At 43.2% G+C, this 27,481-nt stretch overlaps 1 protein-coding gene across 1 annotated transcript in view; it reads left to right on the plus strand.

The window, feature by feature from the left end:
- TM9SF3 (transmembrane 9 superfamily member 3) overlaps positions 1-27,481 on the plus strand; it is an 84,435-nt gene that overhangs the window by 26,715 nt on the left and 30,239 nt on the right. The window contains exons 4-9 of the mRNA XM_050960166.1: positions 9,664-9,824; positions 11,977-12,054; positions 14,424-14,555; positions 15,535-15,701; positions 24,092-24,186; positions 27,207-27,337. Of these exons, the coding sequence (XP_050816123.1) occupies positions 9,664-9,824; positions 11,977-12,054; positions 14,424-14,555; positions 15,535-15,701; positions 24,092-24,186; positions 27,207-27,337 (764 nt within the window). The remainder of the gene's footprint in view (positions 1-9,663; positions 9,825-11,976; positions 12,055-14,423; positions 14,556-15,534; positions 15,702-24,091; positions 24,187-27,206; positions 27,338-27,481) is intronic.

Consider the following 27,481-nt stretch of genomic DNA (forward strand, 5'->3'; position numbering starts at 1 on the left):
TTTTGAATTGTTTGTCCCACTTCTACTATGTGTGGTCCCAAATAACGTCGGACCACTGGTTCCTCCGCATGGTGGAAGCAGGATACTCTCTCCAGTTCTGCTCGTACCCTCCCTCCCACCCATCCCTTCCCATCCCTCTTCAGGGACCCCTCTCACGAGCACTCCTTATCCAGGAGGTGCGGGCGCTCCTTGTCATGGGAGCGGTGGAGGAGGTTCCTTCGGAGCTAAGGAGCAGGGGATTCTACTCCTGATAATTCCTAATTCCCAAGGCGGGTCTCAGACCCATCCTGGACTTGCGTGGGCTCAACATATTCATGGTAAAGTTGAAGTTCTGCATGGTCTCCCTAGCCACCATTATTCCATCTCTGGATCCAGGAGACTGGTATGCCGCCCTTGACATGAAGGATGTGTACTTTCACATAGTGATTTGTGCACAAGCACATTGTGTGCTTCATGGTCAATCATGAACATTACCAATTCACTGCCCTTCCATTCGGCCTCTCAGGGCCCCCCAAAGTGTTTACCAAGTGCATATCGGTTATGGCTGCCATCCTCCGTCGACAGCAAGTGCAAGTATACCCCTACCTCAATGACTGGCTGCTCAGGGGCCTCACCAGGGCACAGGTGCAGTCCCAACTCTGCTTGGTCAGGTGCATGTTTGAGCAGCTGAGTCTTGTCCTCAACCTAAAGAATAGAATTCATTGGGGCAGTGTTAGACTCCGTCCAGGCACAGTCCCTTCTACTGGAGTCCCAACTCCAAGCCATCATGGACAACATTCAGAGTCTCCAGCAATTCGCAACCTCAATAGCAAGGAGATGCATGAGTCTCCTTGGCCACATGGCATCTTGCATTTACGTGAGCCGGCACGCCAGACTCCAGCTAAGACGGTTGCAGATGTGGCTTGTCTTGGCCTACAGCCAATAGTGTAGCCTGGGTAGGGGGGAGGGCGAGGCAGCGGCCGCTCCCCCACTGAGCGCAAGTGGTGCCTTTTAAATTTTACTCACCTGGGAGCGGGAAAAAAAAAGGATGCCACCCGCTGTGGTGCTTTTACTGACAGGGCGGCGCTCCGGGTCTTCGGAGTACTGAAGCTTCATCGCCAAAATGCTGCTGAAGACCCGTGGAGTGAGTGAAGGTCCTGCAGCTGAAGTACTGGCAAAGACCCTCCACCTGGCTACGCCCCTGCCTACAGCCTGGGGCGTGACTACTTTAATTCAGGGGTCACAGTGCCAGGGCAGGTCCTCACATCCTTTCCTTGGTGGCTCGACCCCCAAGCGGTGTGCGGAGGAGTCCCCTTCCACAACCCTCAGCCTTCCTTGTCCCTGGTTACGGACACGTTGGCTATGGGGTGGGGAGCACATCTGAGGGACCTTCAGACACAGAGTGTGTGTAGCCACAGAAAGAGCTCTCCGTCCATATCAATGTCAGGGAGCTGAGGGCAGTGCACCTTGCTTGCCAGGCCTTCCAGGCCCAACTGCAAGAACAGTGTGTAGCAGTTCTAATGGACGATACCACTGCCATGATTTACATCAACAAGCAAGGGGAGCCCATTCCTCCCCTTTATGCCAGGCAGCTCTTCAGCTGTGGGAGTTCTGCACAGCCCACTTTGTTCACTTGGAAGCATCCTTTCTACTAAGAATTCAGAATATGCTGGCGAACCACCTCAGCAGGTCCTTCCATACTCGTAAGTGGTCCATTTGACTGGATGTCATACACCCCATTTTCCCAAGGTGGGAGTTTCCCCAGGTTGACCTGTTTGCCACCTGATGCAACAGGAAGTGTCCAACATTCTGCTCCTTCCGGGGTCGCAGTCCAGGCTCCCTCATGGACGCATTCCTGCTACCCTGGAAAGGTCATCTACTCTACTCCTTTCCTCTGTTCCCTCTTATGCACAAGGTCTCGCTCAAGGCCCTCAGGGAGGGAGCAAAGGTAATTCTGATAGCTCCAGCGTGGCCTTGCTAGCACTGGTACACCACACTGCTGGAGCTGTCGATCGATGCACCGGTCGCGGTGCCTCTCCTCCCCCACTTACTCCCTCAGGACCATGGTTGCCTCTGTCATCCCGACCTATGGACCCTCCACCTCATGGCTTGAAAGCTTCATGGCTGAACCCCATGGAACTTTTGTGCTCTGAATGAATAAGGGAGGTCCTTCTAGGCAGGAGGAAGCCCTCTACTAGAGCCATGTATCTGGTGAAGTGGAAGAGATTATCATCCTTGTGTGACCAGCGTCGTACACCCCCCCTCCAGGCACCGGTACCTCTTATCTTGGAGTATCTCCTGCACCTGAAACAACGAGGCCTGGTAACATCCTCCTTAAGGGTCCACCTCACTGTGATCTCGGCCTTCCACCCAGGTGCGTCTGGCTGCTTAGTCTTCACCAACCCTGTGGTTCGTCGCTTTTTCTCAAAGGATTGGACTGCCTATATCCTCAGATCTGTTAGCCTGTCCCTGCGTGGGACCTTAACCTGGTCCTTTCCAGGCTCATGGGGTCCCCATTCGAACCATTGGCAACTTGCTTCTTCCTGCATTTCTCTTGGAAGGCAGCTTTCTTGGTCGCCATTACGTTTGCACGAAGGGTGTTGGAGCCTTGCAGGTTTTCCATAAGGATAAAATGCAGCACAGACCACACCTGGCCTTTCTCCCCAAGGTGGTGTTGCACTTCCACACAAGCCAGGACATTTTCCTAACCGTCTTTTACCCAAAGTCTCATGCCAGTACCTGAGAGCAGTGGCTACACTCCCTCAATATTCAAAGATCCCTAGCTTTCTACGCTGAGTGCACTAAGCCGTTCAGAAAATTGAACCAGCTATTCATAGCGGTGATGGACCAGATGAAAGGCCTCTCGGTCTTTTCCCAAAGACTATCCTCCTGGATCATGTCCTGCATCTTCACTTGCTATGAGCTGGCCAGAGTGCTGACCCCAGCTTTCACAGCACACTCCACTGGGTCCCAGGCCTTGTCAGCAGCATTCCTGCCGAGGTCCCAAATCCAGGAAATCTGCAGGGCAGCTACTTGGTCCTTGGTATTTACCTTCACCTCTCATTACACTATCAACCGGTATGCCAGAGATGATGCGGCTTTCAGTAGAGAGGTGCTCCAATCAGCATTTCCTTAACTCCGACCCCACTGCCTCAGTGAAGCTTGGGAGTCACCTAATTAGAATCAATATGAGCAATCACTCAAAGAAGAAAAAACGGTTACTCATCTCTTGTAACTGTTGTTCTTCGAGATGTGTTGCTCATATCCATTCCAAACCTGCCCCCTTCCCCTCTGTTGGAATACCTGGCAAGAAGGAACTGAGGTGACGCCAAGTAAGCATGGTCATATAATGAGCACCATGAAGGCGCCACTCCAGGGGGCTCCACAGCCTACCTGGCAGGTGCTGTTAGGGAAAAACTTTCCGGCAACTGTGCATGCAACGTGCACACACCTAATTGGAACAGATATGAGCAATACATCTCAAAGAACAACAGTTATGAGAGGTGAGTGACTATTTTTTCTGTTCTGGGTGTAGATTGAACTCTGAAAGTGTGGATTTAGAAAGTAAATTAATCTACTCCAGGATGTGACCTGACTAGAAATGAAATGACAGGCTGTGACTTTGTCAATAACTATGCTACTTCACATTCTGTAACATCTTTCATTTTAAATCTCTTAAAGCACTTGGCAGGCATGACCAGATTGTCCAGTGTTTTTAAGGTGCCCATTGTGGTAGTGTCTGAGGGGATAAGTTAGCATGTACTATCCCAGTTTCCCTTTATCTGTGAAATGGAAGCACAGAAAAGTTGATTTACTTAAGGTCATAAAACAGCTCTGTGGTAGGCCCCAAATCTCCAGTTCTTTGCTTTAACCACTGGCCCAGGCAGGATAATTTAAATGTGATTCATGAGCTGATAGCTTATTTTCTGGGTTGTGACTGGTAGAAATCTTATTTTTGGATAATTAAAGAGATAATAAGATAATTCAGTAGGATTTCTGTTATGAAATTATTCCTTTGCCTCCTTTTAGAATTTCAACCCATTTCTCTTGTTTCTCTGCTTATACGCTAAGAGTATTGGTGTCTGTCAGTTGTGCTCTATGTAAACATCATGAGGAATACAGACTTTAAAGAACTTGGCATGCTGCTTTCAAACAAGGACTCTTTATCTTGTCTGACCAAGCATCATCTGGGGTTCTTGCTTCAACCATCCTACTTTACTTTGTTTCTCATGTACCTGTTGAACCTACTTAACTAGTGTGGCAGTATTTTCTCCTGGTGGAATGTTGTGCACCAGCAGCAGGGCTTTTCTCCTTTTACATATGTAGACAAAAACACTAGCACAGAAAATACAAATGCTACAAAAGTAGGTTTAAAAATTTAGAATAAGTTTTGGGGAGGAATATTTTGAGGTATAAGTCCTGATGAGCATGAGAAGGGTGCTGATGAGCATGGCAGCACAGAAGTCGTTGTGGCACGTGTACTATTAAATTCATACACTGCAAGAGATGCTGCTTTGAAAGCACCATGTGAAGTCAGTCAAAGCAGCCATTATTGCACTCTCCTTGCAACTCTTAGCAGGCTTTTTAAGAGAAGTTGTGGCTGACCAATGGCTTTTCAGCTGCTGATGTTATCATTCAAAATTAGATCACTGAGTAACGTTCCTGGCCCAACAGCACAGTTACTTAGTGCTTATCTACATTACCCACCGGATCGGTGGGCAATGATCGATCTAGTGGGGTTTGATTTATCACATCTAGTATAGATGTGATAAATTGACCGCTGAGTGCTCTTCTGTTGACTCCGGCACTCCACTAGAACGAGAAGCGCAAGCGGAGTTGACGGGAGAGTGTCAGCTGTTGACTTATCGCAATGAAGACACTGTGGTAAGAAGTTCTAAGTACGTTGACTTCAGCTACGCTATTCGCATAGCTATTTGGGTAGCTGAAGTTGCATATCTTAGCTCAACCCTATTTTGTAGACGAGTGTACTAGGGTGACAGCTGTTTAGTTGTCTTATCTGTAATCCAGTGAGTGTTTGTTGGTTTTGAAGACTCTTCTTGTTGGTTGCTGAAATTACTGATGGAACAGCTTCCAAGTAATATCTTTTTTTGGGGCTGGTTTTCTAACCTCACTTGAGGTTTTTCTAACAGGCCTCAAACTCTGAATTTAATGTAATAAATTTGTTAGTTCTCCAAGTTACAGAATGAACCACTTACTAGATATATACAGGTGCTAAACAAGTGCAAGAAGTTCTGATGACTCAGAATAAAATAAGTTCTGCTTCCAGCTAAAGAGTTTGAGGAAATAAAAACCATGCAAGCCAGCTTTGCATCAGGAAAAATTCATGAGCTGGAGAAGGACAGGCTATATAAAAGAGTGCCAACTGTGACCAGAGATATTTGCAGAAGACCCTATGTTGATGTTTTACATCAGGTGTGGGCATACTTCAGCTCAGGGCACATCTGGCCCTTCAGACTTTTTAATCCAGTCCTCAAGGTCCCGCTGGGGAGCGGGGTCCATGGCTTGCTCTGCTCCACATGTGCCATGGCTCCTCACGGCTCCTGGAAACAGTGGCATGTCCCCCCTCTCAGGTTCCTATGCATAGGGGTAGCCAGAGGGCTCTGCACATTACCCCAGTCCCAAGCGCTGCCCCTGCAGCTCCCATTGGCCAGTGGGAACTGCAGGGGCAGTGCCTGCGGGCGAGGCAGCACACAACCGCTTGGTTGCTCTTCCATGTAGGAGCCAGAGGGGGAGAGATGCCACTGCTTCTGGGAGCTGCTTGACGTAAGTGCTGCCTGGAGCCTGCACCCCTGACCCCCTCCTGTGCCCCAGCCCTTATCCCCCTCCCACTCTCTGAACCCCTTGGTCCCTGCCTGGAGCACCCTCCTGCACCCCCAGCCCCATATCCGCATCCCCACCCCAGAGCCTGTACCCGCAGCTAGAGCCCCTATGCCCCGCACTCCTTCTCCTAGCCCGTAGTCCCCTCCTGCACTCTGAACTTCTCATTTCTGGCTCCACCCCAGAGCCCACGCCCCCAGCTGGAGCCCTTATCTCTCCCTCCCCCCGCCCCCCCCCGCACCCAACCCCCAATATTGTGAGCATTCATGACCCCCACCATATAATTTCCATATCCAGATGTGGCCCTCGGGCCAAAAAGTTTGCCCTACACAGTACTCAGACTGGAGTACCTAGATAAGTTGAATGGAGGACTAGATGCTCAAACTTGAGCTAGACACAAGCAATCTAGAAACAATAGGGATAGAAATATTTCTAATATTAGTGAATCTTGTATATATTGACTAAATGTTATGTTGTATGCTGAAAAACGTGTTTAAGGTGATTCTGATATTTATTTGTAACTTCAGATGAATGGTATGCTTTATGCAGACTGTTTATCCCTGCCAGCAGCGTAGCTTCCAGATGAACATTCTGGGCCTCTTTCAATGTAATGGTAAAGGCTATTCTTGGTGGTTACATTTGTTGGAGCCAGGCCTCGCCTTTTTATATTTAATGGATCAGCATAGCACAGATTGCCATTATTATAACAGGTATAACTTGTTTGCATCACACACGAAGGCAGCAGGATAGAAGATTATGGTTCCAATACTCTTCCTGAAGGCAAAGTGGAACTATCAGAGCTGCAGTTAACTCCCTCAGTGTTAGGCTGTAATCTGCGCCAGAAAATTCACCCATTGCTTACAAGGTTGTCAGCAGTGAGTATAGTTGAACTGGTGCTGAAAAGTGGCAAGTCTAGGCAGGGCTAAATTCAGGAACTTGTTAAGCTCAGGCTTGATCATAGTTTGTGAAACAGTAAGCATGGTTTGATTTAGGTGCTGCTTTAGAGCTGCTTCAGGCTCACTGCTCTCCATAGCACCAAACATTTTCCACAGTTGCTACCAATGGTTCACTTCCTCTACTGGCAGCAATGGCAGGAGCCCAGCATGTTGATGAATCCTTCTCAGAACCTGACAGTACAAACACCAGTGACCAGCTGTATCTTGTGTACACTAGCATTTCCATTGTTGCTACCATTAGTGGAGCTGAGCCATTGGTAGTATCAGTGGGGAATTTAAAGGGTAATGTGTGAGAACCTAGATATTAGTGAGCAGTGTCCTGTAAATATCTTGGAGGGTGAGAATTTTCTCTAGGAGTTCTGGGAATGACAGAAACTGGATTTTCAGTAACTGGGACCTGTTAGCATTTTTTTTAAGGATTCTTTATGCTGAATCTGCATTCCTGCTATTACCCATCAGCTTTAACATCAGTTCAGCTGGTTTCTGCAAGATTACCACCCTTGGGAGGCCTACTGTAGACTTGCCTGCCTGCATTTTAAGCACCATATTTTTTTAGCACTGTAAAAAGTTCCTAGTGTAGACAAGGCCTTGGTGGGTTTTTCTCTTGGTTCAGCTTGTTACTGTGTCTCCTTAATGGGTTAGCTGAGCCCTACCATGTGCTACTAATAGAAAGCAAGTCTGTTCTGAGGAGTTTGAAGGAGTAGAATCCAAATGGCATGGCTTCCTGCTATAAATTCTAGGCACTTTATGCTTAACCTAATTGGTGAAGCAGACCGCTTTTCTTAACAAGTGTCAAGAAATCTGATCTCCCATCAAAATGGTGGTCTTTTTAAAACTGTCCTAATTCTGCTTATGAGCGTGGTAGAAGTTTGCCTGCCAGCATGTTCTATTCCTTCTGGTTGTCCACTAGGGGAGAGACTATTTGGCCATCATTGGATTTACCAGTGTGACACACCATCAACACTTGAAGTTACACTTAGGAGGAAAGCTTAAAAAGTCTGGAAATGGAAGAGTGCTTGCTAGATGATATCTAGATAGCTTACAACAACTCTTGTATGTAGACAATGAAAAGGCATTGCCCTCAAATTATTATTGGAAGGCCTCCATCTGATTTACTAACATCTAGAAGCTTACATAATCTTTGTTGCTTTTAACTGAATTCAGGCAAAATTAGATGAGTGCTTTTCTTCAGACTTGCTACAAAGCCATGGCAGATAGTAGATAGACTGACTTGGCTTTGTGGCATGCAGTCTCCTTGACTGGATGTAATCGTGTGGTAACATACTCCTTCAAGAGGTGGTTGATCTGAATATCCTTTTAGCTGTTTAGAGATCCAGAATGTTGTGGCTTTGGGCAACTCCAGCAGAGCAGAGGTCAGGCTGAGTAACATAGCCGCAAATCGGCAAATGTTGTTCCTGCACGGTTTACGTGAGGCAACACTGAACAGAGGAGCTTGAATGAGACATGAAGAAAAATACTGTCTTGAAAAATAAAGGACACAGATAACCTTCAAGTGCTGTTTCTCCATACATCTGTTCCTTTGGAGAAACCCTTTCCATTGCCGTTCACCTGCTTGCTTCTTTTTAGACAAGTCTTCCTATATGTTTGCACGCTTTGGATGCTACTGTTATAAGAGGTAGAAGTTTTTGCTTTCTTTATGAAAAAATGTTTTTATACATGGTTCTTCACCACAGTTTGTAGCTGCCAAAGGCATCCTGTTTGTTTGAGGTGTTATGAAGAACCTGAAGTATGTGTCTTGAAGTTGTTCTTAGGAGGGAGGGTATGTGTTCCATGGCTGAGGCCCATGTACTCAATGGCAACCTGAACCTAAATTTTATGGTAGAGTCCCTGGATTCTGTGGAACTCTTGTGTGACAGAGCAGAAATGTTGCAGCAGCTACATGAAAATCAAGAAATATGTAATAAATAATGAAAATCAGTAATGCAATCAGCCCAGTGTCCCTAGTGGTGTCTGATCACCTCTCTACCTGGAGTTGAGGAGCACCTCTAGAATTAAGATAGGATCATGTGTAGCAAAATAGTAAAGTGTTTGTATTTTGTTTTGTCTCTCAGGAAATGGAGATGAATGGGGCCATGAAAGATCTTGCCAGTGTCCATCAGCAAAAGTAGAGCAGTCAGGACCTTTTGTTTCTGACAAACAGCAGAAAAATTTGAGTGAAAATAAGGACAAAAGGTGTGGGGGAGTGTGATGAGGCAGAATTGGCAATAATGAACGTGGGATATAGAATGAATGTGAAGTGAGTCATAGAGGAGGAAAGAGTGAGTGAATGAAAGTATAGATGGAACAAGGGAGAGGAGAAAGTAAGGGGGGGAGAGATTGAAATTAATGTTTTGTTCATAAACTTTATACTGGCACTCGGATGAAAAGATAGAAGGAACATTTGATACAACTGTGTCTTGCACTACTAATATGGTCCTTGTTATCTGCACCTGTACATTTACTGTCTGCTGGTCTAGCAAATCAATTGCTTGAAGGTGCAACGCTATTAAACACACTAGCTCAAAAACAAGGAAGACTTGAAAGTATGTCCTGATTTTTTCTTTTGTTATGTTAATTTAGCTACCAAGATTATTTTTGTAGTGTGCCATAGTACACCTCTACCCCGATATAATGCTGTCCTCGGGAGCCAAAAAAATCTTACTGTATTATAGGTGAAACCGCATTATATCGAACTTTGATCCACCGGAGTTTGCAGCCCCACACTGCGCCCCCCCCCCCCCCCGGAGCACTGCTTTACCATTTTATATCCGAATTTGTGTTATATCGGGGTAGAGGTGTATCGAATGTTCCTGAAATTCTTCACAAAATACTCTTGAAAAATGCTTGTAATTGCGTGTTGTGTCTTATGCAATACTTGTTTCTTCTACAGGTATTGTTGGTGAAGCAGATGAAAATGGGGAAGACTATTATCTTTGGACCTACAAAAAACTTGAAATTGGTTTTAATGGAAATAGAATTGTGGATGTGAATCTGACAAGTGAAGGAAAGGTCAAATTGGTTCCAAATACCAAAATCCAAATGTCATATTCAGTAAGTAATGCAGGAATATACAGGGAATAAGAAATTGTGCAGAGTGTAGTACATTAGGAATAGTTACTCACATATCCAGTATTCAAAATTGTTGTCTGTGTTTTTACAGGGAAAACTGTCATAAGTGAAGATGCATCTTTTCCATAACTTTCTGTTTGTAGAATTACATTTAAAATGCTGATAGAATGCATTTAAAACAACTAACTGAAGTATGTAAACAGGGTGGCTTTAATGTGGGTTCATGGTTCAGTTGTACCCACAGAAATCATGAAACTAGCGGTGTAAAACCAGGCAAACATTCATTTCCCCTGGAGCTGTGTGGAGGGAGGGGGTGGCCTGAGGGAAGGAGTATTGGAGAATGAACCCATCTCACACTCACTGCTCAGCAGCTGCTCCTGTCCCATGGGGCTGAGTGTTGCGATCTGATGCACTGAAATTTGGCCTGGCCGTCGTCCTGTCATGGCTTTGGAGAAGTGCAAAGTGTGCATATATTGGTCTTTTCCTATGTCATGTTTCATGCCTAATGACACTAGTGTACTTGGAATCAAATTTCAAATCTACATATAACTTTCATATCCAGTTCACAGGTTTCAGTTTGTCCCAGCGCAGTTTACAACAATGAGTAGTTGAATGACCTATGTGACAGATGATAATGGTATCTCAGTCCGGTTCCTAGTGCAGAGCAAGGTTCCCTGGGCAGACAAGGACCATGGTCTGGTCAGCTCCTGCTGTGCGGAGATGCTTTGTTACCAGGAGGCATCTCTCTCCTGCTTGGGAGGAGAGAGTTCCCATAGCTGCTGATGCTGTTGCTGGCATTGGGAAGAAGCTTGGCATAAAGGTCTCAGTATGCACCACCAATGATTGAGGGAGAAGGGAAAGCACCGCAGGGTCTCCTGGATGTAGCAGAAAAGAGGAAAAGAGTATTTAAAGTAAAAACAGTTTAGTGTATTGGTTTATTTAATGAACTGTATGCTAACAGTACATACCCACACACACACACACGTGCGTGCTTGCTTATGTGTACCTTCCACTACACTGCTTTACTTTGACAGTCTCACATTTACACTTAAAGTACTTTGTTATTAACACTAACACATCTGCCTAATGTATTAGATTTTCTTAACGTAATGGATTTTTCTTTGGAGAATTTAGCTGCCAACCTGTGGCAAATCTCTGTTGAGCATGTCCAAAATGCTTTCTTTCAAAAGCTTGTAACATGACTAAATTTGGGTGCATTTTCAAGGGACTGGGGAAAGGCATGTCCCTCAGTCTGGGGCAACTCTTGCCAAATGCAAGTCCTTGCTCCAACACAGAGGTACTAGAGCTTCTGCATGAAACTGTTTTTTAAGAATTTTAACTTGGCAAAGGGTCTTTCCTTAATAACCTTATTCCAAGAACAACTGAACCATTTCAGCAAAAACTTTCCAGAAACATTTAGTTTGAGGCAGACACCCAGGCACGAGAACATCAGCCTGAACAGTTACTTTGTCAAAGGGACAAGTAACCAAAAACAGGACTTGAAATGGAAAGTGTAAGGTGCTTTTAACAATTAAAAAAAGAACCATTGTTGAAGACTAAGGCTATGTCTACACTAAGCCATTACAGTGGTGCACCATTATAGCACTTCAGTGTAGACACTTAGTATGGCGACAGGAGGGGTTCTTCTGTTGCTGTAGTTAATCCACCGCCCCTAGAGGCAGGCAGTAGTTAGGTCAATGGAAGAATTCTTTTGTCAATAGAGTGCTGTCTACTCTGGGGGGTTAGGTTGGTTTAACGATGATGTGACTCAAGTGTGTAGATTTTTCGTACCACTGACCAACGCAGCTGGGTCGACCTAACTCTTTTTTGTGTGGACCTGACCTACGGGTACCTAAGGCTAATCTTCTTCCTTGTTCCTAGACGTGCTTTCTCAGATGAGAGTTAGAGTAGTTTTGCAGGGCAGCATGGTGGAGTATGCATTGCTGTTGCTTATGCTTTCCTGTTCTGTAGATTTCAGTCCTTAGGGGCTGTCAGCACAGCTCCTTTTGGTATCTCATAAATTCATTTTTAAACTGAAGAAAAAAGTCTGAAATGGACAGTTTCTATATCCCTGTGGATTTATAGCTGCGCAAGTATTGTGGGCTTTTCAAGTATAAATCTTTTCTCTCTCCAGGTGAAATGGAAAAAATCAGATGTGAAGTTTGAAGATCGATTTGACAAGTACCTTGACCCATCTTTCTTTCAACACAGAGTATGTAGTTCTAAAACAGCCATACAAAACTTCCTTTGAAATGTACTCTGGTTCAGAAAGGCCAGTGGAACAGTTCTTCACGGTGCTCCAATTGCTTCTGTTGTAGTGATAAAGGAGAGGTAAAATGTTTTGGAGGTGGCTTTGTGCCTTTTAAGAAGGGTGCGGATAAAATACTTAAAAATGTAAAAATGGCTCAATCCAATTGATTTTATTTTTAACATGAGGCTACTTGTGGAATAGTACTCTTCATGGGAAAACTTTTCTCTACAGCACCCGGTAAGTTAAGAAGGCAGCATGTATGAATTGTTACGAACAGTTACTCAAGTGTAAAAGATGCCAGAGATGCAGTTGGGAGCACACATTATGCTGCTTCATGAGGAAATGCTGTGTAGAGGCTTTCTGACTGCTTCAGTCTAACTGAAAGTGTCCCAGTAGCCTTCTTACTCTGCTATACTTGTGTCACGCTCCCATCCGCTCTCCTAGCAGAGTACAGTAAACAATTGTTCCACCTTGATATATCCTAAGCAGCATTGATGTTATGCTCACAACAGAAGAAGGTAAATCATGCCAAATCAGTATTGCTGTGGACCTATCAGTTGCGAACTCTATTTACTGGTTGTGTTTTTGTGTTGAATTGGGAAAGAAACAACAATCCCTTTGATTTAGACAGGTAAGCTGCACTTTTCATTGAAGCAGACAGGCAGCAGCTCAAATTATGGTACTGAATTCCCCTAAAGCCTTTCATTGCCATTGTTCCATTTGGGATTTCAGGGTGGAGTTGGAGTAGAATTTGGATGGGGTTTTTAAAGATCAGCAGCCTACTGACTGCTGTAGCAATCGTCCTCTGCCTCTTTTCCACTTTGTATGAACTTGTGAAATGATTGCAGCAATATGGAAATATTAATAACTGAAAATCTCCAGTGTCACTTTGATAATAAGGCAAAATGGCTCTTCTTTCCCATGTTGTTAATGAGAACAGTTAATGGACAGTGGAACAGTTTCACAGACTGCTGAAAGTGCTAAGCACAGCACAGTGAACTGGTGTGGGGGAAGTGTAAATTTTTTTCATGCTAAATCCTGATTTATTGTTCTCGGGTAGAGAATTAACCAGTGCTAGAACAAGAGATGAGCTCAAACTGAAGTCCCTGGTCTCTGGGGAAGTTCATATCTTGATCTGAACTTGGAGTGGGCACATCTCTAGTTAAAACTACTTACAAGCACTCTGTACATAGCTCTTCTTCTGGTAAGGTAGATGTTAGTTACTAGCTGGTTTTCAATGTGTTTTTCAATTTTGAACAGGGAAATAGATGTATGTTGGGCCCCTTAGGTGCAAAATGACACTTCTTTTCAAGTTATGCATTTTCTCAGTATATGTTCTTATGATTTTAAAGTAGTCCCTACAATACTAAATTCCAAAGTTGGTAGCAACTGTAATAAATGTCATATCTGGTTTATGTGTGGGGTTTTTTTGAAAGGCGTTTTTGAGGTAGGTTAGAATTATTCAGCATTGGAAGGATATTTTAAATAAATTAAATGTTAGTTATTCCCAGAGCTAATAACGTCCATTGTACATTGTGCCACACTTTTGACCTGACCTACAGACTAGTTTGCCATGATTTCATCTCCTGTAGTAACAGATGTAGGAATGATTCCCATGGTCAAGCTCAACTTTTTCCTTAGGTCTTGCAAAATTCAGTCTCACTCAGATTACTATTCCTAGTCTGCTGCGTGACATTGCAGCATGAGCTATGCTGGTAATGTTTTTTACAATGGAATCATTCAGGAGTGGAGAGGTAGCAGACAGTTAAATAGCATGACCTGGCGAAGAGTGCTGTGTTAGTTTGAAAGCTGCTCTCTCTCACCAAGAGAAGCTGGTCCAATAAAATATATTACCTCACCCATTTGGTCTCAAGGAAATAGCATGTTACTTTATGGTGTGGTTTTGCAGAATTGATTGTTTTGTCTCAAATGGAAACAAAATATTGCAACTGCAACTGTGGTATAGCTTAAAACTGTTAGTGGTACCTGGCCTGTCTGCTGCTCAATAGGATGGCTCGAGGTTCCAGTAAAGTCTCTATTGGGATTTCAGATCAGAATGGGAATCTTCTGGACTGAATGTCTTTGGTTGTAAGAAGGAAAATGTTGAGATTAAACTATTAATGTTCTGTAGCAGCTTAGTTTGACTAATGGACACATTCATCATGTGTTGCGGAAGATGATGAAGACTTGCAAAATTTGGCAAGCTATATTTAATAGGATTTGTGCGAGCTTTAGATAATTCATTGCTACTTAGCACAATAGTTTGTATTGACTTATTGGGCACTAATACGTACCTGCAGTACTTAAAATTGAGTCTTTTTTTCTTGTAGATTCACTGGTTTTCAATTTTCAATTCCTTCATGATGGTCATCTTTCTGGTGGGTTTAGTGTCTATGATATTAATGAGAACATTGCGAAAAGATTATGCACGATATAGCAAAGAAGAAGAAATGGATGATATGGTAAGACTTGCACTAAGTTCTTAGAAATTTTAGTAAGATGTACTGCTTTTTCTGGTGTTGATTTCATTGGTGCTTATGAATAGTTTTCTTCACCAAAATAGAAAATAAATTGAAATCTGTCTAGGAAGTGGTCAGGGAATTCTCTCCAGAAGAGAATGGCTTTCAGATATCCCAACTAGAGCAACATGATTTCCTGTTACAAGAATTGGTTGCTGGCTGATGAGGACTGAATTAGGAAACCTAAAGCTGTTGGGACGGGCTGCACAGAAAATTGATGATGAGACAATAGCCTTTCACTTCCAGGTTGCAGCTTTGAATTCTGCTTAGGGTTGTAGTAGCTGAGAGTTCATAAACTCTGCTGCTTATGAAATGTTTGGTCCACCCAGTTCAGGTGCTAGTCGCTATTTGTTCACATTACCATGGCTGGCACTAGCTGGCACATTCCAAAAACTGACTGAGTATGGAAACTGAGCTCCCCTCTGGCCCCGTTAGAGCTGGTCCCTCCAGTTCATGTGAGAGGCACATTGTTAGGGCATTGTGGAACAAATGCATTACCATGACTCATGATATATATCCTCTTGTGTGGATAAGTTTGGGCTTCAGTCCCAGAGCTTTCAAGCAGCCATATTCCACAAGTGCCAATTTCGCACATGCTATCTTAAAAAAAACAAAAAAAACAAACAAACAAAAAATCCTCCCTATCGGCCCCCTGTGCTTCAGAAGCCTATGTAAACCCCTAAAGACTGACATTTGTGGGTTGAGGAAGTAAAACCATTCTGAATGGATTTAGCTTTCTACTAGTGACTTTCATTGTGCATTTTATGTTTGTTCTTCATGGAGTATTTGTCCTGTAGAGTTAATTTATCTAGCTTTAAGGATTCTGTTAGGGCAGGCTTTAATTCATACCTAGCATCTTGTTTTTCTCACTTGTTATTACTTGGCAATGGTATTTATAACCAAACTATATTTCTATATACAGGACAGAGATCTGGGTGATGAATATGGGTGGAAACAGGTCCATGGCGATGTTTTTAGACCATCCAGTCATCCTTTAATATTTTCATCGCTTATTGGCTCTGGTTGCCAAATCTTTGCAGTTTCTTTCATAGTTATCATTGTTGCAATGATAGAGGATTTATACACAGAGTAAGTATTTTAATGACGTATCTCCCTATTTCACGTCTGAAAGTTCTTGAAACTTTTTGTAAAAATGAAGCTGGTTATGAATTCTATGTACAGTTTCAATTGAAACGTAAACCAGAATTTTTCTAATGTTCAAAGGTGACTAGCAAATATTTTTTTTATAGAAATTGATTTTGTTGTTACTATATGAATTAACAAAAAAGGCCTGAAAAGCTTTTTAGTTTTTCTCATTGCTTGTTTTATCTTAGAAGTATCAAAATTAAGTCTGGTCTTCCCTGGTTTTGCTAGTGAACTTTGTGGGAGGTAAAAAGTCTCAGGATATTTTTTGAGGTCACACATGTAACTGAAGTGAGATGCCGAATCTTTAAGGAAGTATTTTTTATTTATTACTTGTACCATACTCCTGTAGAGTTTTACACATGTGCTTAACTTCCCATTCTGTGAGCAGTGCCTTTGACTTCAGTGGGACTATTCACATTACATAAAGTAAAGCGCGTGCATAAGTCTCCACAGAACCAAAGTTCCGATTCTAAGTTTCTTGGGGTAGAGACTCTTGTCAATTTGTGTGTGCAATACGTAGAACAGTACGGTCCTGATTGGAGACTGTACAAATATTTAGGAATGGTCATTTGGCATTAAATACTCATCTGAAACATAAAAATGTGAACCAACTTAAACTCACTGTTGGGTAGCTATCACCTTGACCATGTTGCTTGCGGGGATGGCTGCCTGTTCCCCAACCCTTCATCTATTTGCCCTTTTAGATTGTGTCTGCTGGGACTGGACTAGCTTTCTCTGTTTTGGAAAGCAGTTAGTATTTTTTGGGTGCTGCAACAACATACACAATTTTACCAACTATTAGCAGGTTTTTTAAACAGTGACTAAACTTTCTCCCTCTCAGTTGAGCTTTATTCTCAGTTGCAGGTCATCTGTAACTATCTGTATTTGCCACTAGAGGGAACTCGGCTTCCAAATTTAGCTGCCTTGTTTTCACTTACCCTGTAACACTTTTAAAATCCTTTTGCTTGTGTGCTTTTCTTGGTTTTACAGTGATTGTCCTTGTGGTGTAGATAGCTGAAGAGGAAATTAAATACAATTCTAAGTGTTTTAGAATGCCAGCGTTTTTTGGACAGGACCACGCCTACTTTCATGTTTGGAATGTTTGCACATTGTGGTGCTATTAGAAACTCACACTAATAGTGATATCAGATGCATGTAAAACATGTGGGGGGGGGGGGGGAACTGAACTCAAATACTTGCGTCCTCTTCCGTGCAGATGCTCCATGCAAAATGAGGTAGCAGTCTGGTTCTCAGAGCACAAATGAGCATTTACTAAGCCGTGATCCAAAAATGGACCTGTAGTAGGAAAATGGTGTGAGCTGAAAAGTGTGATATACCATACGACTTTAAATGGAGTGATCATTTTATGTACTCTGCAGTGCCATAAAATACCCTGTAAACCCTCTCCGGGCACTCACCATTTTTCACCTGAGAACAAGTGGTTGTCATTTGGTCATATCAGCTGTTAATATTGGATTATGTGGCAGGAAAGCTTTAGTATTAGGGCTCTTCTGGCATATAAGTCAAAATAGTGGATAAAAATATCTGCATGGCATTTCAGATTAGAATTCATTGAATGCATTGCAGTAATTCTGGGCTACAGTAACATCACTTGAAGCAGAATTTGGGCCTGTAGTTTTACATAGTCATCTTTACTTGAACCAGTTTAAAAGCAGGCTGTCACAATTGGCATCTGTTAACCAATTTTAAAACAGAAATATGGAACTTATTTTTAAGACGCATATAGGCTCTCATGTAGGTTAACGTTCTGACTTTTTTCTATGCAGCAGGTATATTTGCTTAATTTCAGACCGTCACCAAATAATAGTGAGAGTTTCTAGCAGAATGACTCTGACAGTACAGTGGTCTGGCTGAAATTTTGCTGTTGGTTACCGCCTCAGCGTGGACAGCTTTTATTGAAGGAAATACTATTCTATTAATGAGCAGTGCTCGAGTCTGCTTTTGTTACAACCTGGTCGAGGAAATTGTTCTGGGGCTGCCTTTTGTGGCTTAGTATCAGAGCCTGTTTTGCCCTTAAATGATCAAAGGATGGACCAAAACAAGTATGGTTCTGTATTTGTTATATTGATGAGAGGACGACTTGAAAAGCTACTGAACTCTTCTGCTTCAATGTGACACCTTCACTCTGAAGGTGAGCTCCCCGTGCAATGCTATGGCCAAAAAGACTAATATAATATGATCCTTGGATGCATAAACAAAGTAATCTTGAGTTGGAGTGGGGAGGTTATATTACCTCTGTATATGGTACAGGTGTGACTGCTACCGTAATACTGCACGTCCAGTTGTGATTGCTTCAATTCAAGAAGAATGTTGGTAAATTAGAGAGGATTCAGAGAAGAGCCACAGGCATTATTTAAGGACTGGAAAACATGCCTTACAGTGATAGACTCAAGGAGCACTGTCCATTTAGTTTAACAAAGAGAAGGTGAAGGTGTGACTTGATCAGTCTGTAGGTGCCTACATGGTCAGCAGAAATGTGACAGAGGCCTCTTCAATCTAGCAGACAAGGGTATAACAAGAGCCAATGGCTGGAAGTTAAAGCTAGACAAATTCAGATTGGATATAGGATGCAATTTTTTAACAGTGAGGGTAATCAACCATTAGAATGATTTTCCAAGGGTCATGGTGGATTTTCCATCCCTGGCAAATTTTAAATCAAGTTTGGATGTTTTTCTGAAAGATGTGCTCTAGTTCAAACAGGAATAAATAGCAGGTCAAACTAGATGATCACAATGGTCCCTTTTGTCTTTATAATCTAAGAGCCCTGTTTAGTGCCTAATGGGTTTTTAATACAGCATTTGCAATTTTTGAATGTTTTTCCATAGTGTTCTCTAAGTTGAAAACGTCAATTTATTTTCCATTTATAAATTATTGGATTCTAATAGATGACAGGAAAATCACATGTTTAGGACTTGTGAGAACCAATGAGCAAATGTACACTAGGTGACTCTTATTCTAGTTTTAATGTTTTACTAACAGTAGTTCTTCAGGTAGTGTTCCAATAGGTGCTCTACATCAGGATGCACTCAGCCTGTGCACTCATAGACTTTAAGGTCAGAAGGGATCATTATGATCATCTAGTCTGACCTCCTGCACAACGCAGGCCACAGAATCTCACCCATCCACTCCTGTAACAAACGCCTAACCTATGTCTGAGTTATTGAAGTCCTCAAATTGTGGTTTGAAGACCTCAAGCTGCAGAGAATCCTCTAGCAAATGACCCATGCCCCATGCTGCAGAGGAAGGTGAAAAGCCTCCAGGGCCTCTGCCAGTCTGCCCTGGAGGAAAATTCCTTCGCGACCCCAGATATGGCTATCAGTTAAACCCTGAGCATGTGGGCAAGACTCACCAGCCAGCACCCAGGAAAGAATTCTGTGTAGTAACTCAGATCCCATCCCATTGCAGACCACTGGGCATACTCACCTGCTGATAATCAAAGATAAGTTGCCAAATTAATTGCCAAAATAAGGCTATCCCATCATACCATCCCCTCCATAAACTTATCAAGCTTAGTCTTAAAGCCAGATATGTCTTTCCCCCCTACTACTCCCCTTGGAAGGCTGTTCCAGAACTTCACTTCTCTAATGGTTAGAAACCTTCGTCTAATTTCAAGTCTAAACTTCCTAGTGTCCAGTTTATATCCATTTGTTCTTGTGTCCACATTGGTACTAAGCTTAAATAATTCTTCCTCTCTCCCTAATATTTATCCCTCTGATATATTTATAAAGAGCAATCATATCCCCCCACAGCCTTCTTTTGGTTAGGCTAAACAAGCCAAGCTTTGAGTCTCCTTTCATAAGATAGGTTTTCCATTCCTCGGATCATCCTAGTAGCCCTTCTTTGTACCTGTTCCAGTTTGAATTCATACTCTTTGTCGGAGATTTTTGTTAGCAGTATCGGCAGCTCTGTTCTTGCACCCTAGATATCCTTGTGCTCCAATACAAGGATATATAGAGTGGGGGTGGACCCACTGCCACTCCAGTCCCTTCTCAACCACCAGCGGATTGAGATGGAGTGTTGTGGTGTCCATTAGCTAGCCAAGCGGCTTGCTATCTCTATTTCTTTTTTTTTTCTTTAGGTATCTTTACTTTTTTTTTTTGTTATTTAGCCCAGTTTCTGCCAAGTGGGGATACTTTTTCCTCTTTTCTTCTTTGTGTGCCCGATCTGGGCTTTTTGTCCTTGGGCCTTGATGTGTGGCCTTGAGCATGAGTTATGCTCTGGATTCAAACCCTGCCAGACCTGCCATAGGTCTTTTCCCCACAGCAAGAGATATTCAAGCTGCTTCTGCTGCCTGTGAGAGACTCACCTCCCATCCAAATGTAAGATCTGCTAGTCACCTACTTTGGATCCAGTTGCTCAGAACCCTGGTAACAGTCTCTGCTGTGGCAGTTATCAAAGGTCCTGGGGGTCCTCTGCAACCACTAGACCCTTAAAGAAGAAAAGACCCAATTCTCCAGAACTAGATAAGGAAGGGGGCAGTCACTCTAGGTCTGGGTCTCAGGAGATCTCACGTCCTGGTATGGGTGCCACTGAGGCTCTTATCCCCTCTGGTATCCAGACCATGGCACCAGCTAAGAAAACTACACTGTATACCAAGAAGCAATCAGATAGACAATCCACAGCAGCACTGGCATCAGCACCAGAGTCCATGCCTTCAAAACACATGGACACAGGGCCAAACCAAAACTTGTTTTCAGTACCATTTTCTGCATCCAGCCAAGAAGGAGGCACTGGTAGCACGTCAGCACTGTCTCCAGTACATTCTGACATACTAACTCCTGAGGACCCCATCCGAAGTCCCTGGTACCATTCAGGCTCCTATTCCATGAGGACTTTTGAATTCTGGAAGAACCTGAATCACCATTGCTGAGAATTATAGAGATGCTTTGTTGGCACCAATTCACCTCCTGGAGCCTACTTGCCATCTGATCCTACCATGTTCAACAGTGACTTGTCCTCTGCTACCCACACAGTCACCAGTTCCACATAAACTCTTTGAGTACCAAGACACATTTCCAGTGAGTATCGACACATCCTCTGGCACTGTCTCACCAGCCAATTAAGCATTGAACTCTGGTATTCATGCAGTTACAGGACTCTTTCTTGCCCCATATCAGCTTGACCACTGGAACTGACATCACTTGCACCTCCAGTGGACATGGGTGATACCTCGTCCAGTACTCAGGTGCCTATATAAGGGTTTTCCACTTTCCCTCCAACCTCCCTCTCTCCTTCCCTTGAGGTACACCCTAAGGAGAAATATCTCATGAGGCGATAGACCCAGCAACCTTGGACTCCTGCCACTTTCCCTTATGCCCCACAACAATGTGCTTATGGAATCCTCTGGGCCCCATATGACAGCCAGTTCTGCACGGTCCCATCTCGTAAAAGGGCATGCCAGGAGCAACAGCATCACCCTTGTGTCTTGCTCCACAGGAGTACCTTGCAAAGGAGCAGGAGCCAGTGAGGAGGAAGAAACATAACCTTTGCATAAATCCTTCTGCTCACCAGGTGAAACTGTCATGCCTTCTCCTCCTGCTGGCATTTCCAGATCAACTGTGAGGGGATGCTTAACAACGAGGTGTTCAGAGAGAGATGTCTTTACTTGGGGTAATCCAGAGAGAGAGATCTGACAACAATTCTGCTTAGGGGGAAGGCTGCAGTTCTATGGATGATTCCTTGGCCTTACATATTGCTAAACACATATCTCCTGATTCATTTAATGTTTAAGGTGCTAAACAAATTGAAAAAGGAGAAAATATTAGCCGTCCTCATAGCACAGTTGTAGCTGAGACGAGTGTTTGTTCCCAAGCGTGGTTGGCATGCCTCTTTAACTGCTTCACCATCTTCCCATGACAGTGAAATGTCTTCACCCAAGAGTTGAGATCCATCACTTTCCCCAGTCTCCCAATGGTTCAGCTCAAGATGTGGGTGCTAGATAGTTCTCTGGTATAGAAAAAGCTTGCCCTCCAGAGATACAAACAGTACTGTATAATAGCAGAAAACCATGACAAGGAAAACTTATCTACAGAGGTGGAAATGCATCTAGCCTGGAAGCAGCCTCTGATCTGTACCTCCTCTCAAGTCCTGTTTGTCATACATTCTTGGGTATCTGCTGACCTTAAAAAAACAGAGTCTTATTGCTGAGCTCCATTAAGGTTCACCTAGCTGCCACCACAGCTTTTCAGCCCCCATCAAGGGAGTTTTCAATCTTCACCCACCCGATCACTACGAGCTATATCAAAGGCCTGTTCAACCTCTTCCATCCTGTCAAGGAGGCAGCTCCACTGTGGGACCTCAATTTAGTCCTCAGTGTGCTGAGGAAACCCCCATTTGAACCTGTGGGGAAATGTTCCCTCCTTCATTTGTCCCTCAATACCACATTCTTACAGCCATCACCTTGGCCGGGGGGTAGGGGAGCTTTGGGTCCTCACTGCTGACCCATCATATGTGGTGTTCTATCATGATCAGGTGATGCTACATCTACACCCTTGCTTCCTACCTAAAGTTTCTTCAGACTTCCACATTAATCAAGAGATTCACCTACTGGTGATTTATCCCAAGCCTCACACTTTCAGAGAAGAAATGAGCCTCCATTCTCTGGACATAAAAAGAGCTCTTGCCATTTACCTCAATAGGACTAGGCTCTTTGGGGCTCCCCATAGCTTTTCATCTCAATTGCAGAATGAAACAAAGGACATCCGATTTCCAACCCAAGATTGTCCCAGTGGTTTGTAGAATGCATCTTAACCTGTTATGAAGCCTCAGGGGTTCTCCCCTCTGCAAGGGTGATTAACTATTTCACCAGGGCTCAATCTACCACTGTAGCCCTATTGAAAAACATACTTGTCTCAGACATCTGCTGGGTAGCCACCTGGTCTTTTTTGCATGCTTTTTCCCAGCACTGTGCACAATGGTCTGGTACTTGCTTCCAGAGCTGATGTGACTTTCACGAACACTGTTGTATGGTCCATACCAAATCTGCAGCCTCGGCACCCTCTTCTGTAGTTGAGGCTGCTGCTCGGGTATCTCCTGATTTGGAACACTCCTTGGAGAAGGAGAGGTTACTTATCTTGCACAGTAACTGAAGTTCTTCAAGATGTCCTCCCCTATGAGTGCTCCGCTACCTGGCCTCTTTCCCCTCTGCCTCGGAGTCCACTGGATTTCCGTGGCTGAGAAGGAACTGAAGTGGTGGTGGGTCCACCCTCCCCTATAGCCGTATACTAAAGCACGAGGCTTTCAAGAGTACAACTCTGGACCCTCAGACACTGCTGTTGAAATTCTCTGATCAAAAATGTGCACACATCAGGACATGGAGTACCCATAGGGATACATCTCGAACAAATCCAGTTACCGTACAAGATAAGTAACTCTCCTTCCCCTTTATCTGCAGATATGTCATACATTAATTCAAGTGTTCCCACTAAGCATTGACACTAGAAATGTTTTGACCAATATGCTGTATTATTACAACGGGTACACATGTTATATACACCTTTACCCTGCTATAATGTAACCCAATATAACACGGGTTAGCGTATAGCGTGGTAATAGTGGGACTCTGGCGGTGCTTTAAAGGGTTCGGGGCTCTGGCTGCTGCGGGGAGCCCCGGGCCCTTTAAATCCCGCTAGAGCCCTGCTGACGCTACCCCAGGGCTGCAGCAGCAGGGCTCACCGGCGATTTAAAGGGCCCAGGCTCCCTGCAGCAGCTGGAGCCCGGAACTCTTTAAATCACCACCAGAGCCCTGCCACTGCTACCCCGGGGCTGTGGCAGCGGGACTTGCCGGCAATTTAGAGGGTCTGGGGCTCCGGCTGCTGCGGGGAGCCCCAGGCCCTTTAAATCACTGCTGGAGGCCTGCCGCTGCTACCCCAATATAATGGGGTTTCAGCTATAATGCAGTAGGGATTTTTGACTCCCCACAACCACATTATAGCAGGGTAGAGGTGTAGTTCGGTTCTTATAACATAGGGCTTATGAAAAATCAAAATACTTTGGTCAAAGGTGATAATTTCTGCCTTTATTCCTATTGAAATTAAGCATATCAGGGGGAAAAAAAAGCACTGTACTAATTTTAGTTGTTTTAGCCTGGTCAAATGAGGCTGATGAGCAGCTTTGAATGGAAACAGTTATTCTCACTGCAAATAGTAAACTTTAGACCCATTTCATTGATCAACTTTTACTTTTGCACTAGCTGAAAATAGCAATTATATTTTTTCTGATAGCTATGCCTGTTTTACTGTGAATATTTTGCTGTAATATAAATTGAGTTTTTTGTATTTCTATTGGCATTACAAAAAATCTTTTTATTTTAGGCGAGGATCAATGCTTAGTACAGCTATATTTGTTTATGCTGCAACATCGCCAGTGAATGGATATTTTGGAGGAAGCCTTTATGCTAGACAAGGAGGTAACTTATTTTTAAATGTCAGCATTTTTTCATAATATTTTATATAGAAAGTTTATTCTGTTTCCTGGTATAAACAGCACAAACATACATGGTTTTTACAGGTGATGTTTAAGTAGTTAATGAAGTCACATGAAATCCATAGTTTTTAATCAATACAAGAGATTTTGAATCTAAATGATGCTTCATTTCCTGTTCATTCTTGGTTGCATATCCTATATTAAAGCTTGCTAAAACCTTGGTAGTATTTATTTAAATAAATAAGGAATATAAGGATGTTAACTGTGGTAGCCTGGTCAAATTCCAACTTGAGTAATTACACCTCTACCTCTATATAACGCTGTCCTCTGGACACACACAATCTTACTGCTTTATAGGTGAAACTGTATAATATCGAACTTGCTTTGATCTGCCGGAGTGCGCAGCCCTGCGCCCCGGAGCCGCTACTTTACCGCGTTATATGCAAATTCATGTTATATCGGGTCGCATTATATTGGAGTAGAGGTGTACATTCTGCCTGTTGAATACCCCCTATGGTACCAAATGGATAGGCTAGCCTCCTGTTCCCATGTGCTGTTAAACAGCTTGTGTGTTCTACCCCTGAGTTGGCCTTTAGTTAGGGTGACCAGATGTCCAGTTTTTAAAAGGACAGTCCCATTTTTTTCACAATTGCTACCTGGTCATCCTACGTTTAGTGGCTGAAGTGATCCCTGTTATCACTTTATCTTCTCCATAGGGATCTTGAGGCTCAGTGTTTACAAAGAGTGGATGGAAGGGGCTATAGAAGTGCACAGTGTTATTTATTGCATTGTGCCGTTCTTTACGGTATGAAGAATAATCTTCCTGGAATCTTAGCAAAACATTCATTCTGTTTATTCAGCTTGTGATCAGTTTCTACTTCATCAAATGCAAAAGTGAATATCGGTAGACAGCAGAAGCCCAACAGTACTAGTTAGGTAAAGTTGGGCAGGCTGTCAGCAACCTTCTCCTTGTAGCCCTACCAGTGCTTCTGAGTTCTGACCTGCAGTGCCTCTGCCATTCCTCCAGCCTTCTGCATCTCCTGTGCTGCAATAAGAGGAATAGTTAATATTTATTTTATTCTACTAAACATTAAGAAAATTGGTTTTGGTGAATTTTAAAAACAGAAGCTTGTATAATTTTAGCAAGAGATGCTGAACAATGCTTTGTTTTCTACAGCATCAGTCTCCCTGCTATCTGAGAGCTTGGAAAGGTCATAAATGTCTAAGGCCTTGTCTATGTGCAGTTTTTCTACAAATTTAATGACATCTGTAGAAAACCAGATCAGTTTTACCAGCATTGGGGTGTTAAGCCTGTATCTCCAACACAAGCTATGTTACTCTAAAGGCCTATACTAGAAGGTTGTATTAATTTTATATCTGCTTTCTACAGATCTGTCTGAATTGGTTACAAAAACTGTAGGCAAGCCCTAAAATGCTTTTGATGCTCCTGCACAATGAAAGTTTGTAGTCCATATGCAATTCTCGAAACCATATGTTGGTTTCTTTGCTGCATTCTATTCAGTAAACTGCTCAGATGCATCCAGACACTGAGTGTTTAAGTTAGCACAAATTCACAGATTAATAGCAGATGCAGGACATTCAGCCAAGACTGGAGTAAGGCCATCACAGAGAGGTCTTGCACAAGACCACAAAACAAGGTCTGCAAGGTTCCTTGAATACCCAGTGTGACAGACCCAGACCAGTGGGGTACAGGAGTCTGGTAGAGGGAAATATACTGGTCACTGGATGAGTAGTTTTCTGTTCCCTGAGTGACCAGAGCAGGGGCTGCACTAGAGTAATCATGAACCTGCTAGAACCAATTAAGGAAGACAGGCTGATTAGATCACCTGCAGCCAATCAAGGCAGGCTAATCAGGGCACCTGGGTTTAAAAAGAAGCTCACTCCAGTCAGACGAGGAGGAGCCAGAGGAGAGGAAGTGCGTGTGAGGAAGCCGGTGTAGAGGGCAGGCCCTGGTTCCCCCCAAACCTCCCAACTCCTGATCAGACACAGGAGGAGTTGATCCAGACTGTGGGGAGAATCACTGAGGTGAGCAAATCTGCCAATAAGCACAGGACCCACCAAGGTAGAGGAGGAACTTTGTCACACCAGGCATAGCAGCAAATCTCTTAACATCTGTCGGGATTGTGGAAGACCTTTACCTGTTGACTTGTCTTACTTTTCTGTTGGAGATGCCTATTATAGTGAATTAAATTTTGTTACTGAGTTTATTAAACATGGTATCATTTAACAGCAGTAGTGTTAGGTGCTTTACTGAGATACAAAGACAATCGGTAACATTTTCAAGAGCCCTACCACTTGAGCACTTCTGAAGATGGGGCTTTTAAATCATTGAAGCAGTGTTGAAAATGTTACCCAGTATTCCTGTCTTTAGATATACAGGCAGGAGGAGGACAGGATAATGGAGGGAAAGGAATAATGCTGAACAATGTGATTAAATAGTGAAGCTAAGCACGTGTCTTAACTACATTATTATAGTGTGGTGTTTTATGTTCCCCAAGTCTTTGTTTAAACGTTGCTCGGTTATTGCTGTTATAGCCATAAACCTGCACTGCCATTCCTGTTGCATTTAACCAGTCACTTAGACATTTTACAACAGAATTGGTGCCTATTGATGCAAGGAAATAATTTCATGTGTAAACACCCATCAGTAGTGTTTCTAAACATTGTTTTTTTTAAGATATAAGCTTTGTTTTACACATTCTTATTAGTGTTTCCCATTGTAGACTGTCGTTACCCTCGCACGTCCATATTTCCATAAAGAATGGTTATTGTTTCTGAAATCAAAAGGCTTAATTAAAAGTGAAGTACAGTTTAGAAGTTTACCTTTGCTCCTGTGTATGTTAGCTAGTACTCATTTAATTCGTTTTGGGGAAAAAAGGCTAACTACTTACATTCCGGCAAACTTGTGGCAAAATGTGAACTTTAATCAAAGTGCAGCATGTTTTATCAATTACAAATATGTTTAATGTTTTCTTCCTACAGGAAGGCGATGGATAAAGCAAATGTTCATTGGAGCTTTCCTTATTCCAGCAATGGTGTGTGGCACTGCCTTCTTCATTAACTTCATTGCCATCTATTATCATGCTTCACGGGCTATTCCCTTTGGAACAATGGTGAGTAGTTAATAGAACTTGAAACATCATAGCAGACCTAGGAAAATTTGGCTTCTAAACTGGGAGAGCTTGTATTCTTTGTGTCCCATCACCTCAAAGTGGAAAAATTAAGTCCAGGTACTGATATTCCGAAGATCAGTGTCT

The sequence above is a fragment of the Gopherus flavomarginatus genome, chromosome 6 (genome assembly GCF_025201925.1).
Source record: "Gopherus flavomarginatus isolate rGopFla2 chromosome 6, rGopFla2.mat.asm, whole genome shotgun sequence".
Taxonomy (NCBI): Eukaryota; Metazoa; Chordata; order Testudines; family Testudinidae; genus Gopherus; species Gopherus flavomarginatus.